The sequence below is a fragment of the Hyposmocoma kahamanoa genome, unplaced genomic scaffold (genome assembly GCF_003589595.1).
Source record: "Hyposmocoma kahamanoa isolate Upper Pololo Valley unplaced genomic scaffold, ASM358959v1 116, whole genome shotgun sequence".
Lineage (NCBI taxonomy): Eukaryota > Metazoa > Arthropoda > Insecta > Lepidoptera > Cosmopterigidae > Hyposmocoma > Hyposmocoma kahamanoa.
Window position 1 is genome coordinate 632,057 of NW_020653391.1, and position 14,983 is coordinate 647,039.

Here is a 14,983-nt window from a genome sequence, read left to right on the forward strand (position 1 = left end):
TATTTAATATTTAATTACCGATGAAATGTGATTCCGTTTATTTTGGAATTAGATGTTTTGCTGTTTTTCCCACACCACCAAATAGAACAGCACGGCATTGTTAGAGATATTATCTTTATTATACTAAATACAGAATATTTTTTGGAATATACGGAGACGTACACACAGGTCAGTAGTTGGCTTGTCTATACTTCAGTGCAAACGGGAGTTGATATTTATAAGAGCTGTATCGCTAATGTTTTACCAGGAATATATGGCCGTTATTTCGTCTCTATTTCTGGTTATATACTCGATGCCGTAAAATTATGTTTAAAAATAATTTAAATAAAATGCCGCAAAAAATCTCCGTTTGCCTATAAAAAAACAAAGGTCTCTTTGTTTGTAGATAGATGGCTTATACATTTTTTTTGTGAACATTTTGTGCCAGACAATTTACCGCGGCAAAAAGGAATCTGAGATGGAAAAAACTTTTTAATGAAATTATCAGTGAAATGTATGTCAATATTACAATATATATATAATTTTTTTATAAGTCTACGCATTTGTAAATAGAAGGAATATTAGATGATAAAATAGGCGGTACCGTGCGTGGAAAAGAGAAGACAAACACAGTTCTTAGTGTGTTATTATGACGGCACTATTAAGTCATCGAGTATGTAACCACAAATAGAGATGAAATAAGGTCATACATTCCTGGTATCTCATCAGTGATACATCACTTATAAATATCAACGCTCGTTTGTACTGAAATATAGACTGCGCCAACAACTGACGTGTGTGTAGTTCTCCGTGTATTTTAAAAATGTTCTGTATTTATTGTAATAAACATCTTCTCTAACAATGGCGTACTGTTCCAATCGGTGGTGTGGGGAAAACAGCAAAATATTAGAAATTCTAATTAGAAAACAAACGGAATCAAATTTCATCGGTAATTAAGTATTAAATATGTAATTTTGCAATTATCGTCCATTATAGCAAAGCTCAAGTTAACTGATCGATTTGAAACAATTGACGACACCCGTCAATTGTTTCGAATTTGAGATGACCAATCGGAGCGAAGTTGTCACATTAATGATATGGCACAATAGTTTTCAAACAAAATAAAAGTCATTTCGACTCTATTTCTGGTTATATCGTAGACTTTTTTTCCATCCTTTACGGGTTATATACTCGATGTGTATAACAGCTCTTTTTTTTAATTTGGCATTTCAGAGTTAGTGTTTGAGCCGGAACAAAACGGGGAAATACAACATGAAAAAAACTTGTGATATGATAAAAAGAAACAAATGTTATCATATCGCAGTGAACTATCTAGCAGATATCGAAATGGAGTATATTTACTTAAATTTCAAGTAAAATTTCTAGAGAGGTATATAATTATCTCTGTCCTTTCCCTTGAATTGCGTGCCCGACGGGGTCCATAATATAGGTCTTTTCTTTTTTATTAAAATGTAATTGTATATGTTATGGTTCTGCAATAAAATATTGAGTATTGAACACTAAAATGTCTAAGAAGAGGTAAAAAAATAAAAATAATTTTATTGAATATCATGATATTTTTACAACCATGATATTCATCTATTTTGCGTGAAAATACTCCACTACTTTATTATTATTACTGATGCAAAGATGAAACAAACACAGAGAAAAATCCATTTGACTTGACTGGATGGGGACCACAGACTGCCCACTTAGTCTGACCAACGACACCAGGCGCGAACTACGAGGTTAAAGCAACCTAAGCACGCGCTCAAAGAGGTGAAAACACGGTGAAAATAACGTTGCCCGCCGGGTGCAGTCGTGCGGAACCGAATGTTGGGGTAGTACAAGGATTGTAATGTAAATAAAAAACTTGTCTGAGCGCTTGCACTACCGGCGATTCAAACAGCAGTACGCACTTATTTTACGCGATAAGTGCATACTGCTGAGTGTATGATGAGTGTGTACTGCTGAGCGCGATAAGTGCTAACCTCGAGCGAGTGACGGAGCTCTGGTAGTGGTCCCATTAAAATTTGAAGGAAATATTCCACCTCCAAGGGTTGCAAATTACGGGATGGATCCGGTTTATTGGATTTCGACCACTTTCCGTTAACCGATTTCAATAAATATTGGCAATTTTCAAAAAATATATAATAGACTTACGCTTGGCCACAGTCTCACCAGATGTTAAGCGACGTTGTGACCAACGATGGTACGCGTTTGTCTAAAAAATCCCCGTTCACTCAGGCCTTGAATAGCCACAAACTTTTCGGGAAACACAGATGCCGAGATGTAGAGATGTAGAGAGTGCGTAGTGCGAATAGGTGGTATATCAACGACATAAAGATGGAGTATTCCGGACCTTCTAGTCGACTGAAGGAGGAACGGTGAGGATGGAACTAAATTGAAAAGTTCCTGCGCACACTCCCCGAAATGTATCCGATAGAAAACAGACCACTTTTCTGGATGTAATTATTTCACAAACTTTTGAGATTTCCTCCTTAATCCTGAGAGACTCGTTTTAGTCAAAAGGGACTATTCGAATCGAGTGGTAAAAGAGTATATTAGGAAATAAATCGAGCACCATTTTTTGGACTTTGATTACAATATACATGAGTGACAAATTCAACGTACATAAATTTAGATCTCAACATTGTTACTCTATTGTAGATAAAAAAGGCAATGTACACAATAAAACGGTAACTACGAAGAATGTCATCATCAATTAGCACATTTAGTACATCTCAAATATTAGATAACGAAGTGTTTAAACACGGAGGTATACATAAATACTTGGTTATATAATTAACAAGGAGAGACTTCAAGACAATCATCTATAATATTCCAAAAAAACTACGAAACGCAGATACGGGGGACCGTATCTGCGTTTACTCTTCCGTGCCTGTAACTGCCTCAGTAGCCAAATGGTTACCATGCTGGTCTGCCATGCAGAGGTCCCGGGTTCGATTCCCCGACCGGGAGATAAATGTATATATATAAAGTGTATGGCCTACATTTATTCGTGAGTTTGGGCGTAATTTGTGGTTCTATGTGTGTGTCCATGGCACCAGCGACATCATTATTCCTTAGTTCTGTTGTACAGTTCTGTTGACAGAAGTACTGGTACTTAGTAGCTCTACTAGTTCCTTGTGAAAGAGTTCGTCTTCGTTCGTCGCTTGTGAAAGCAGTAATGTCAGCATTACTGTGTTCCGGTTTTGAAGGCTAAGGGTGCTGGTGGAATTACGGGCACATGGGACTTGTTAACTTATGGCTCAGAGTGAAGGGCGCAGTGGCAGTGCCCATAAGATCTTTGCGATTTAAAAGTCTGAATGGCACTGCAACTGTTATGGATAGGCGTTTCGCTTACCACCAGGCGAACGACAAAAACAAAACTAAACAAACTTTTTTTACACAACTATTGGTATTTTCTTCCCATTTCTTCACAGAAATACTGAGAATTTCTCTCCCACTGGTTCTGCGAATGAGTTTTCAGTCTAGAGTAGCTAGACTACAGCCCCGCACAGGTTTCCCTAGTGCAGGGCTATGGGTGTGTGCGTTATTATTATTTACAGTGGCGGAGGTGTCCTGTAGCGTCTGAACCCGGTGAGCCGTGGTCTAGGAGCCTTCAAGTCCGTTGCGTAATATGTTATACGGTAAGGTTGCTAACGGATGGACTGAATGTCTGCAGTTAATGCGTGCAGTCATGATTTCAACTGCGTGCAGTTGTGACTTCAACTACAAGTATCGGTTGCAGTCTATGTGAACGATAGTTAGAGAATCAAACGCAGCAATTCACATTCTTACCAGGATATGTGATTTGTTTGAAACAACTTCGTTTATTTTAGTAATGGCAAAAGATAACCATTACTAAAGGTTTAATCAACATAATGGTAAAATAAGACCATGACTGGTAAAACTTTTCTAGACAGATTTATTTTACGTTTGCACAATTCTGAAAACATTTTTTGTAATGGCGCTTTTTTTTTGTTTACAATTTTGATCGCAAGTTGCATCGCAGAATGTAATCGGGGATTCCAGACGTGTGTTTGTTGACAAATAAACATCTAATTTTTATTTTAGTGAACGAAAAATTTGTTATTACAATACAATTCAATTCATGTAAAACCTAGATTAATTAGATAATTAAGTCAATCCGCAACGTAGGCTTCGTCTGGAAGACACAAATTAAACCAGCAACAGGCTTCGTCATATAAAAATTAATAATTTTAAAATAATAATAATTTTAAATTTAAAAATTAATATTTTTTTATATGACGAAGCAACTATTACAATGAAAAAGAACCGCTCTGAATCTTAGCTAGTTCAAATGTCGTACCGCACTGAATGGCCAATGAAATTTATGCACCAAGTAAGATTCAGAACGTGGATCACAGCCTCTCCGACGACCTAATGAATTCTCCTGATGAATTCACAAATTAAAGTGGAGAATTTCGATAGTAATATATTTATTTCCGCAACTACAAGCAAAGTCAGCATTAGGAACCACAAATGTTCTGAACACAGTGACAAGCACAAGTAGCATTTGCGCCTCCATTTCGTCGTCCAAGAATAGACTAAACTCCTGAGCTAGGTGTGATTAAAAGACAGCTCGTCCTTTTTTCCATTGGTGTATTCTATTTTGACATTTAACTCTTCATTTCCTTAAACAAATAAAACATTTTAAGACTCCTATAACGTAGTTCTTCGCTACGGTTAAGTAGAGCCTTAGTCTTATAAAACCTCTTTTATTTCGTGCTTTCGCATCAATTTCTGGTATTTTTGACCTGACCTTTATTTACACATTATCCTTAATCTGGGTCTCGAATCCATAAAATATCGATTAATCTTAATTATTATCGATTTTTGCTAGTGTTGCTGCGTTTCGACCAACTTCAGAAATAGTTATCAGTATCGTTGTTCGCTCCGTGGTTCCAAAGCTTGCTTGATTTTAGACATACAGCAGTTCTATATTTTCTCAACCGCAGTTTTGAAGTTTGCAAAACAAAGTAAATGTCTTACGTAATATTTACTATGAGAACATTACTATGATAGTAACGGATATTTTTAGACGGATTACATATGTACACGGTAAATACATATGTAAATATTATGAGCCTCATTTGTGAACCTGTTTTTGTGTTTATAGTTCTTATGCCCGATGTACATTGACTTACAATTATATACTGTGTCTAAAATAGTCTAAATATCTTGCCATACCTGTTTTCGCATAAAAACTTTTTCACCACACCATAGAGAAATTTTGTTTTTACAGTATGTCAAAGATACATTGACATAACGAAATATATTTTAGGCGTATGTCGTAATTATATTTCTATAATACGCTATTGCTAAAAAACCGCTTGAAAATCATTCTTCCATACTTAAAAACCTTTGTGGAATCTCAAGTTCCTCAAAAACAATATGTCAAGTTACGATCGAGCAATCACAGTCTTTTCCCCTGATGGTCAACTTCTCCAAGTGCAATATGCGCAAGAAGCAGTCAGAAAGGGATCAGCTGTTGTCGGCATTAGAGGCAAGACATGCATAGTTCTGGCTGTCGAAAAGAAGTCTGTTGCTAAATTACAGGAAGAACGAACTGAAAAGAAAATCGTTGGTTTGGATGAACATGTTGTTATGGCTTTTGCTGGATTAAGAGCTGATGCTAGGGTGCTTATTACACGGTATGTTTAGCCCCATTGACCTCACGAATGTTCTAAATTATGGATTAATTGTTTATGACCTACTTTTTAAACCGTCAGTAGGTTAAACACGTAATGCGAAAGATAGCCCTGTGGTATTGATATCATATACTCGTATTTCTGGCTGAATGTTGCAGATTAAACCTCTTTTTAACCGACTTCAAAAAAGGAAGAGGTTCTCAATTCGACTGTATGTTCTTTTTTTTTGTATGTATGTTACGCGATAACTCCGGTATTTGTGAACCGATTTTTATGATTCTTTTTTTGTTGGAAAGGGGGTACTTCCATAGTGGTCCCATTTCATTTTGAAGAAAATCATCCACCTCGAAGGGTGTCTGTTCACGCATGAAGATTCATTTTTATAAATAGCACCTAACTTCAATTAGAGCGATTACTTTAATAGTTGATTTTGCTATTTCTTCAATTCAAGGCGTTTTTCTCTCAATATACTTTGTGTAGTGTCGTAGTGAGAACCTATTTTTATTATCTCCAGTGTCAAGTCCTGTCTACTGGCGAACTAGAGGATATTTCAATAAAACTTAGCAAATAGACGTAATTCCACGTACTTTTGAGGTCGGTTTTTTTAGTACTCTGTACTGAGATTATTTTACTAATTAGTCGTCAATGTCTTGGTAGCGTTACCAGCTAATTATCAGTCAAACGCTTAACATAATTGGCAGAAAAAGTGTTTTTCTGGCAATAAGCAAAAAGACTGGCAAAAAGACTGATGGTTAGTAGAAATTAGAGTTAATACCAAAACGCTGGAAAGGCAGAATGCCGAACACACAGGGTTGTCTTTTGCTGGTCTGGAAATCTGGCATTTCCTAGCTTAAAGAGAGGATTTAATACATTTACTTATGAAATTATATCTTTCAGACATTGACTTACAATTATATGGACGTCGGGTCCGCGCTAAAAAGTGTCCGCACTTGTAAGGCGTTAAAATCGTATACAGAGCGCCAAACTCCGCTTTAGTCTTCATTTGTTCGACTGACAGCGCGATACTGCGATGACATTACAATTTAAATTTCGAATAGGTTGACTTGGGACATTTTTTTCGTGGTTTTTGTATTAGACCCGTCGTCCATTTATTTGTAAGTCAATGCTTTCAGAGCTCAAATAGAATGCCAATCCCACCGCCTCACAGTCGAAGACCCAGTTTCCGTTGAGTACATAACGCGTTACATAGCTGAGATGAAACAAAAATACACACAAAGCAATGGACGGCGGCCTTTTGGCATGTCATGTTTAATCGGTGGATTTGACACGCATGATGGGCAGCCGCATTTGTTCCAGACTGAGCCTTCAGGAATTTATTATGAATGGAAGGTAAACTCAGTTTTTGGTTTTCTGAAAATATATGGGATGTTTAGGAGCTTTTATCACGTGATACAGTAAAGAGCAAGCTAGGCACAAGTTTTAATTTCAACTTAATGTAAACTTCAAGATGTTCTTGGCTTTAACCTGGTCACTAACGAGCGTAGTCTTTCCGTAGTTCGGGACTTGTTGACAAAATGATTTTATTTCACAATCCTTTTTTGGCCAATTGTCCAGGCCAGCGCAACAGGACGTTGTGACAAGACGGTTCGTGAATTTCTCGAGCAGAACTTCAACAACGACATCGTAGCTACTGAAAGAGGGACTGTAAAGTTGGCTATCAAAGCTTTACTGGAGGTTGTACAGTCCGGGCAGAGGAATTTAGAGGTAATAATATACTACAAAATAGTAGTAAGATCTTTTCTAGACTTTAGAAGGGAATAGTGTTAACGAGTCACGCCTTGTAAGGTACAAAATCATGTAAGAAACGTTTTAGAGCTAGAGTCGAATTCGTGTTAAGGCGTTATAGTCATTAAAAATACTTAATTAGTATCAGAACGGTCTCAGCAGTTACAATTTTCATTAAATGGACCGTCTAATTGTTTTTCGGTCTGTAATTCTACCGTCTTATAAACTTAGATCCGAGAATACGGTTTTAAACCTACATTACACCTAATTTCCGCCAGGTCGTGCCAGCCGCGGTCACGGGCTGACTGAAACATCGGGACAATAAGTTAATCCCTATTTGCAATGTTAATAAAGTCTAACATTGGATGCGCTTGGTTTTTGGATTTCGAAGTCATCCTACGTATATCAGGATCTCCATTTTTGTTTTGGAAAATTGAACCTTATTTATTAGGTCGAGCGCATGGTTGTTACTCTGTTTAGCATCAATTAGGGATATACACCGCAAGAATTTGACTTACCATGTAATTCTATTTTACTATTGCAGCCATGCAGTTCAATTATGTAAGCCAAAAATGTTTATCTTTCTGTATCAATGGAATGTCACTCTAACGATAGCGTAGGAATGATAACTGATGAATTCTCATTGACGACTGTTATTGGGTGACCATTATTAATTTGTAGGTAGCAGTGATGCGGAACAACCAACCTGTGGAAATGCTCAACCAAGATGCGATCAGCAGCATCGTCAATGAGATCGAGAAAGAGAAAGACGAAGCTGAAAACAAGAAGAAGTAACTGGAGTAGTGACTTTAAATAACATTAAGAATTTGATTTGACATTGTTGGTTGTTACTAGGGTTTTCATTCTCGAGCTCGAAAATCTCGTCGATTGTTTGACATTTTCGAAACTGTACACTGATGTTTTCAGTCTCGTTAATGTAGACTTTTGAGACCATTGACTTACAAATAAATGGACGACGGGTCTAATACAAAAACCACGAAAAAAATGTCCCAAGTCAACCTATTTAAACGTAGTGACATGTAAAGGAATATGAAAAAGCTAAAACATTGAATTTAAATTGTAATGTCATCGCAGTACTGTCTAATTTTGCTTGTTTCGCTGTCTGTCGAACAAACGAAGACTAAAGCGTGAATGATGCTCTGTATACGATTTTAACGCCCTATAAGTTCGGACACTTTTTAGCGTGGATCCGACGTCCATATAATTGTAAGTCAATGTTTGAGACTAAGTAACTTAATTGAACAGAATTAAATCGTTTTTATTGCTACGTTTTTATACGTTATGACATAAGGAGCCGAGAGGTGGACACATCAGTGTATATACACAATCAGTGTATATACACTTATTACTATACCATTGAGGATATACTCAATTTTACTAGATGTATTTATTCCAAGTGATTGATTAAACTTTAACACTTTCACTGTTCTGCGGAGTCATGCAAAGCTATTTGAGGTAGTATTATACTCTCAAAATATCCTAGCCTATAAATATGGAAACCTAAATTTCTCAAAAGTCTGGTTGTTACCGGGATTTTTGAAATCGCCCCGAGCCTCTATTTTTTCCCGGGACGCGGAAAGCAGGAAGACTGAAAGCCTTGGTAGGTACTTATTACGAGTTTTCAAAGTCAATAATCGCTTGCGATCATATGAAATGTATGTAAAGCAAAATGTATAACGAAAACAAAAACTGTTGTTCACGTATTGCTAATTAACATCGATCTGTTTCATAAAACTAATTTGTTTTTATTGAAAAGCCTCGAATAAACCTAACGTTGAATACACGTGTTTCGTTTTTACACCTACCAATTTGTACACAAATGATGATGAGGTAGGAAAAAAACGGTTTAAAAAACTGACAACATTATCAAATGTGTTTTCAAGAATTAGCAAATCATTTCTTGTTTATTAGAATATTTTATACATGACTATGATAATTTTTGCTGTATAATTTGTCGATTTGTTTATTTGATATTCAATATTAGTTATTATTGGGTACCTATATACTAAATCTATGGTTATTATTAATTAGATATAGGGTCCTGACGTCAATAATGACAATAATTGTTTTTTTATGAACAAAATCGACTTTAAAAGTTACATCTATTTGCCAAGTTTTGTTGAAATTGACTAACGGAAAGGGGGTGAAATCCAATAAACCGGATTCATAATTTGCCACCCCTAATTTGCCACCTTTAGATGTGGAATATTTTCTTTAAATTTGAATGGGGCAACTATTGAGGTCGAATCACGAATGTCGTAGCAATCGCGTAATAAAATAAATAAAAATATATTCGAATTGAGCACCATCTCATTTTTTGAAGTCGGTTAAAAACGTATTTAAATGTTTTTGCAGCTTGACAAGTTTATATTGAAGCTACGTGTAATAAACATAATAGTATTAGTTTTGATTAAAATGGTTTCGGTAATGAAGAATTGTTATCTATTTATGATGAAAGTGGATAAATTTATCGTAATGCGTCGGTGGTACATCCGAATATGTTGAAGTAAATAAAGTATTTTGATAAAACAAACCTACAATTAAAAAACCCCTTTATAGGCTGAAAAAGTTTCCTATTGCGTAGGCAAAGATAAAAAAGTTATTGAATTACCCCTTTCCTGCGAATTCTTTCGAATAAAACTTCTCATGTACCTGTAACAAAAAATTGAAAAATTAAAATCATTTAAACGTCATAAACACACCTCTACCACCATCTACCGTAAATTGATCGTACTACATGACAATACGCTCGACCGAACCGTCCGAACTAGTCCGCAAGAAACGTCAAGAGATGCCGCTGTAAGTAGTTAAATGGCCGTCGTACGTTCATTCACCTTTCTTTTACGATAATAAACATAAACTGAGTTTTCAAAGGTTACTATAAAGTTGAATGATAAAACCAGCGCTTTATAAAATTGTGATAATGTTTAAAAATGGTATTGTAATAGGTTATACTCGACAACTGTGTTTAATAGTTATTATAACTTGTAAGTTTAAGTGGGTTTTAATGACTTGTAAACTTGTTACAATCAGCATGAAATAATCTAAGCTTTTAACATTTAGTAAATGGGGTGCCTTTTTCTGTGTATCTGTGTCTTTGTATGTTGCCTGTCTGCGATATTGCAGTTTAGTGTTGTAAAAAACTCGAGTCCAGAAGTCTACATTTATTAGCTCGACTCAATTTTGCACGGCTCGGTGGCCTAAAAAAACTCACGAGTCCAACGCGAGTCATCGGAACACAAGACTCGAGTCGTAAAGCTAACTCAAGTTTGAACAAAACTCGAGTTCGAAAACTCTTCTCAAAGCGACTTCCGCACTACAAAGTTGCGAGGACGACAAGCAGGGTACAATTTTATTGAAACTCTATTAATGCCGACGCATTAAATATAAAACAAAAATAATGTTTAATTATACTATTGTTTAACACGTCACAACACAACACCGCTCAGTAGGTATACTTACTAGACTCGAGCTCGTCTCGTTACATAAATAGACTCGAGCACTAATGTCGAACTCGAGTCTACTTAGAAACTCGATACATTTTTAATACTTCGAGCAGTGAGTCTCTGTCTTTATGAGTCGCGTCTTGTGATTTGGAGTAGAGTCCTAAAATGTAGACTCCCGGACTCGAGTTTTTTACAACACTATCGTAGTAACTTGAAAGTTAAAATTTAATCAGGATTGTACTAAGCAAAGTTTGGTAAACGTCTGCACTTCTGCAAGTTTTCTTGAAACCACTCATCATTGTAATTCCACTCCACTGAGATTAATGTTGCAATTATGACAATATTCATTATCCTGTAGGCTTGTATAGTTCATGACCTACGAACTATTAGGAATATATTCCCTACACTGACCGACATGAACTAGTTCGTCTTGCACGGTTTTAGTAGTTCATAGTTCTTTTTCGTTCACCTGTCTTTTATACAGTAGGAACGCTGCGAGCGGGACAAATAGCGATCCTTCACTACTTTTAGTACAAGTTCGAGTGGGATGCACGATTGAACGTTGCCAACTCGTTCTAAGTCTCTAATACGTATCTACATTATGTGTGTACACAAGCTTGCAAAAAAGTAATATTTTTTGGTAGGTATCTTTACGTATAATATCAACCTACGTGTACGAGTATATGAAACACCATTCTAACTATAATTCTTATTTTGTAAAAAAAAGGATATTTTGTTAGAATGACAGTCTTTAAACTTGTAAAATATGAAGGAAAATCAAATAGTACCGATTCTATACATACCTCCTAATACTAGAAATCCGTAGTAGTTCACGTGAATAAAATTACTAGTTTGGAGCGTTCGTTCAATGTCCGAGCAAGGACAAGACGAACTAACTAACTAAGGAACTAGATGAAGTAAATGAACTAGAAGACCGACCTAGTTCATTTGATCGATTGAACTAACTAGGATCGCTCCCTCTAACTACTGATCAGCTATACGTCTGTTATTCTGCTAAAATCTAGTTGCAATGACAGTTGAAACTTAATAGATTGTCAGTGGAATGTCAGTGATGGCATTCGTTCATTCAATCACTAACGATCGATTTTTTGATTATTGCCTTACTAAAACTACAATGGAAATGATTATGCACATCTTAATTTTTATCTATTTTAATTGGCAATTTAGTCTTCAAATTAAATACTGTAGTATCCTTTCAGAGCAGACAAGATGCTGAAATCACAAAACGCACTGAAGGGCTCTTGGTCTATGAAACATCTGATGAAAGGTGGATTACCACTCACGCTCAAAAGAAAACTCATGGACGTGTGCATTCTACCCATCCTCACCTACGGCGCACAAACCTGGTCACTGACAGCGCGGCAAAAGTTGAAACTTGGGGACTGCCAACGAGCTATGGCGCGCAGCATCCTAGGAGTCAAATTGTCAGACCGAATCAGGAACAGAGACTGCGCTCCAAAACACGAATCGTTGATGTGGGCCAACAAGCCGGTGAACTAAAATGGCAGCCCATTTCAGCGGGTCACATCTGCCGCATGTCAGACGAGTCGTGGGCAAAGGCCACCACAGAATGGATCCCCAAATTTAGAAAACGATCATGCGGCAGCCAAAGCGTCGATGGAGAGATGAGGTAGACGCGCACCTAAAAGACTGGATCTCAGTGGCGCAAAACAGGGAGATGTGGAGAAGGGAGAGAGGCCTTTGCTCAGCAGTGATACAGTATAGACTTTAAAAAAAATAATAGTAGACTATATAATAGACGTGCCATCAAATCGCCATTGAAGAGCAGAATACCCAAAATTGCAATGGCAGTTCGATGATGGCTTCTCACTGACAATCCCCTACTCTTAAATTTTAGCAGAATATCATACTCACAAAAGCCTGTCATTGACAATATCGACAAGCAAATGAGGTGATTTAAAATTAATAGAATTGGCCTCGATGACATTACAATAATACTGTAACCATGTCCTGGCGGTGTAATTAGGACAGTCTGAAATTACAGGCACGTGGGACTTGTTAACTTATGTCTCAGGGCGGCGGGCGCAGTGGCTGTGCCCCTCAGATCTTTGTGATTTAAAGCTCTGAGTGGCACTGCAACTGTTGTGGATGGGCGTGTCGCTTAGCCCGTCCTGTCAATTGGACGTAGATAAGCAAAAAGGATCCAATCCACAAAATTATCAAAAAATGAGTTATATGTACCAAACGGTTCCTAAAGTCTAACCTCTTTGATAGCAAAAAAAATCCAACATATAAACATAAATAAATATATCTGGAGTTACATGACATTATAAATTTTGAAAATAAAACAAGGTGAAAAACGCTTTTAAACTTCAAACTGCCATATTCGAAAGTGAGTGGATGTGTATTGGATGCTTTTTGATACTAATTGGTATCATAAAAATTGACCACAAAAGTTCGTGAAATCACATCTATTTCCCAAGATTGAAAGCGGTTACCGGAAAGTGCGCAGAACGGATTCATCCCCTAGTTTGTCACCCTTATATTAATATTTAAATTTACTCTTTCCAACAAAAAAGGAATCATCAAAAATGGTTCACAAATTAAAAAAAAAGAGTAATCGTGTAACAATACACACAAAAAAAACCAGTCGAATTGAGAACCTCCTTTTTTTAAAGTCAGTTAAAAAAAAGTCTGCAGACTTCCCAACTCCTCTACTACTTACGTGAACATCATTAAATTGTCTCGGCGTAGGGCTTAAACTTTTTTAGAGTTTGCTGTTTTATATAGGCGAATTGTTTAAACTTTTATATAAGTTTTATTATAATAGTTATGCAATGGATACATAAGTGGATTTTACACTATATAATAATTTGAGTCTATAAATAAACGTTACGCCTAAATCTTAGAAAATGTATACACTGTAGTGACCCTCTTTCTTGAGACCTATGTATTTGCAACAGACGGATGTAAGTGGGTGACATCGGATGTTTTTTTTAAACGAATTATAAAATACGCACACACTCATACTCAATATAGCCCCGCACTAGGGAAACCTTGTGTCGCGGGTGCCATAGACACATAGACAACCACAAATTACACCCAAACTCACGAGAGAAATAAATGTAGACCATACAAATATAACCTGGTACCTCTGCGTAGCAGTCCGTCATGGTAAGCCACGGAAGCAGTTAAGTGCTTTATAACGACTTTGAAAACTGCGTTACGATTTACAATTAGAACTTTTCGAAAAAGCGCTATTTTAAAGGTATCCCAATGCAATATGTAGTAAACCTAAATACGTACTTATTTAAGCATATTAAGGCCACGAAATACGCAAGGACTTTTTTTACAGCCGGAGCTCAATGTCAAAACTCTTTGCAAAAGTTATACCTTGCATCATTTACGTAACGTTTAGCACAATAAACTAAGCAGAATATGGATTCTCATCCGAGGCAGTATTTCTTATTTTTCTTTTTTCACAGTTCTCCAGATTTACGCAGGCAATTTTTTTTTCACTAGATATTTGGGAGAATGAAAAAATATAAAGAAAGGTTACTGGATCTCAAGATTTGTAGTAAATTTGAAAATTTGAATTCTAGATTCAAATTACATGCTTATCGGTTGGGCTCCTCGAAATTTTTTTTACTACACCATTGCAAACAGTGCCACGAGAGATACTTGTGACTCGCTTTCTATAACAATGAAAGTATCCTTCCTGTATATTTTAATACATTTTTTGCATAGATTAACATCTATATGCATTGAGTAATGGCAGACGATAAATAAATGACAACTAGATATAGTCAACAGCACATTAAACTAAGCACTGTTCGAATATCGTCTCTGAAGTAACGGGACGAGATCCGTCAATGTGTACCTTGATTGCTGCCATCCATACTTAAGATGATCTTATAATTTATCCATGGTTAAAGCCAGGAAGGATGTTCCGTCCATTAGAACAAAACTATCATTAACATTCAATTGTATGGCGCCATTATGGTGTGACGTCACACCGGTATTACCATTAATAACCATATTTATAAACTGCTGCATGTAATAACGCTCACAATGACGTTCACAATCAACATAGCCCCGCACTAGGGAAACCCTGTGTCGCGGGTGCCATGG

General features: G+C 36.5%; 2 protein-coding genes across 2 annotated transcripts in view; one reads left to right on the forward strand and one right to left on the reverse strand.

The window, feature by feature from the left end:
- Positions 1–14,983, reverse strand: part of LOC113239736 (plectin-like) — a 303,113-nt gene that overhangs the window by 200,419 nt on the left and 87,711 nt on the right. The gene's annotated exons all lie outside the window — the stretch shown is intronic.
- Positions 5,341–8,263, forward strand: LOC113239785 (proteasome subunit alpha type-7-1-like). Its single transcript, XM_026476915.1, has 4 exons — positions 5,341–5,660; positions 6,791–7,007; positions 7,233–7,382; positions 8,085–8,263. Exons 1-4 carry the CDS (start codon positions 5,401–5,403, stop codon positions 8,196–8,198), a joined length of 741 nt encoding a protein of 246 aa, XP_026332700.1. The 5' UTR covers positions 5,341–5,400; the 3' UTR covers positions 8,199–8,263.

What these genes read in the sequence shown, in the direction of transcription:
- LOC113239785 (XM_026476915.1), top strand. Translation starts at nt 5,401, where the DNA reads ATGTCAAGTTACGATCGAGCAATCACAGTCTTTTCCCCTGATGGTCAA. An exon ending in GCTAGGGTGCTTATTACACG is followed by an intron (nt 5,661 to 6,790) that starts GTATGTTTAGCC and finishes CAATGCTTTCAG; the next exon opens with AGCTCAAATAGAATGCCAAT. An exon ending in GAATTTATTATGAATGGAAG is followed by an intron (nt 7,008 to 7,232) that starts GTAAACTCAGTT and finishes CCAATTGTCCAG; the next exon opens with GCCAGCGCAACAGGACGTTG.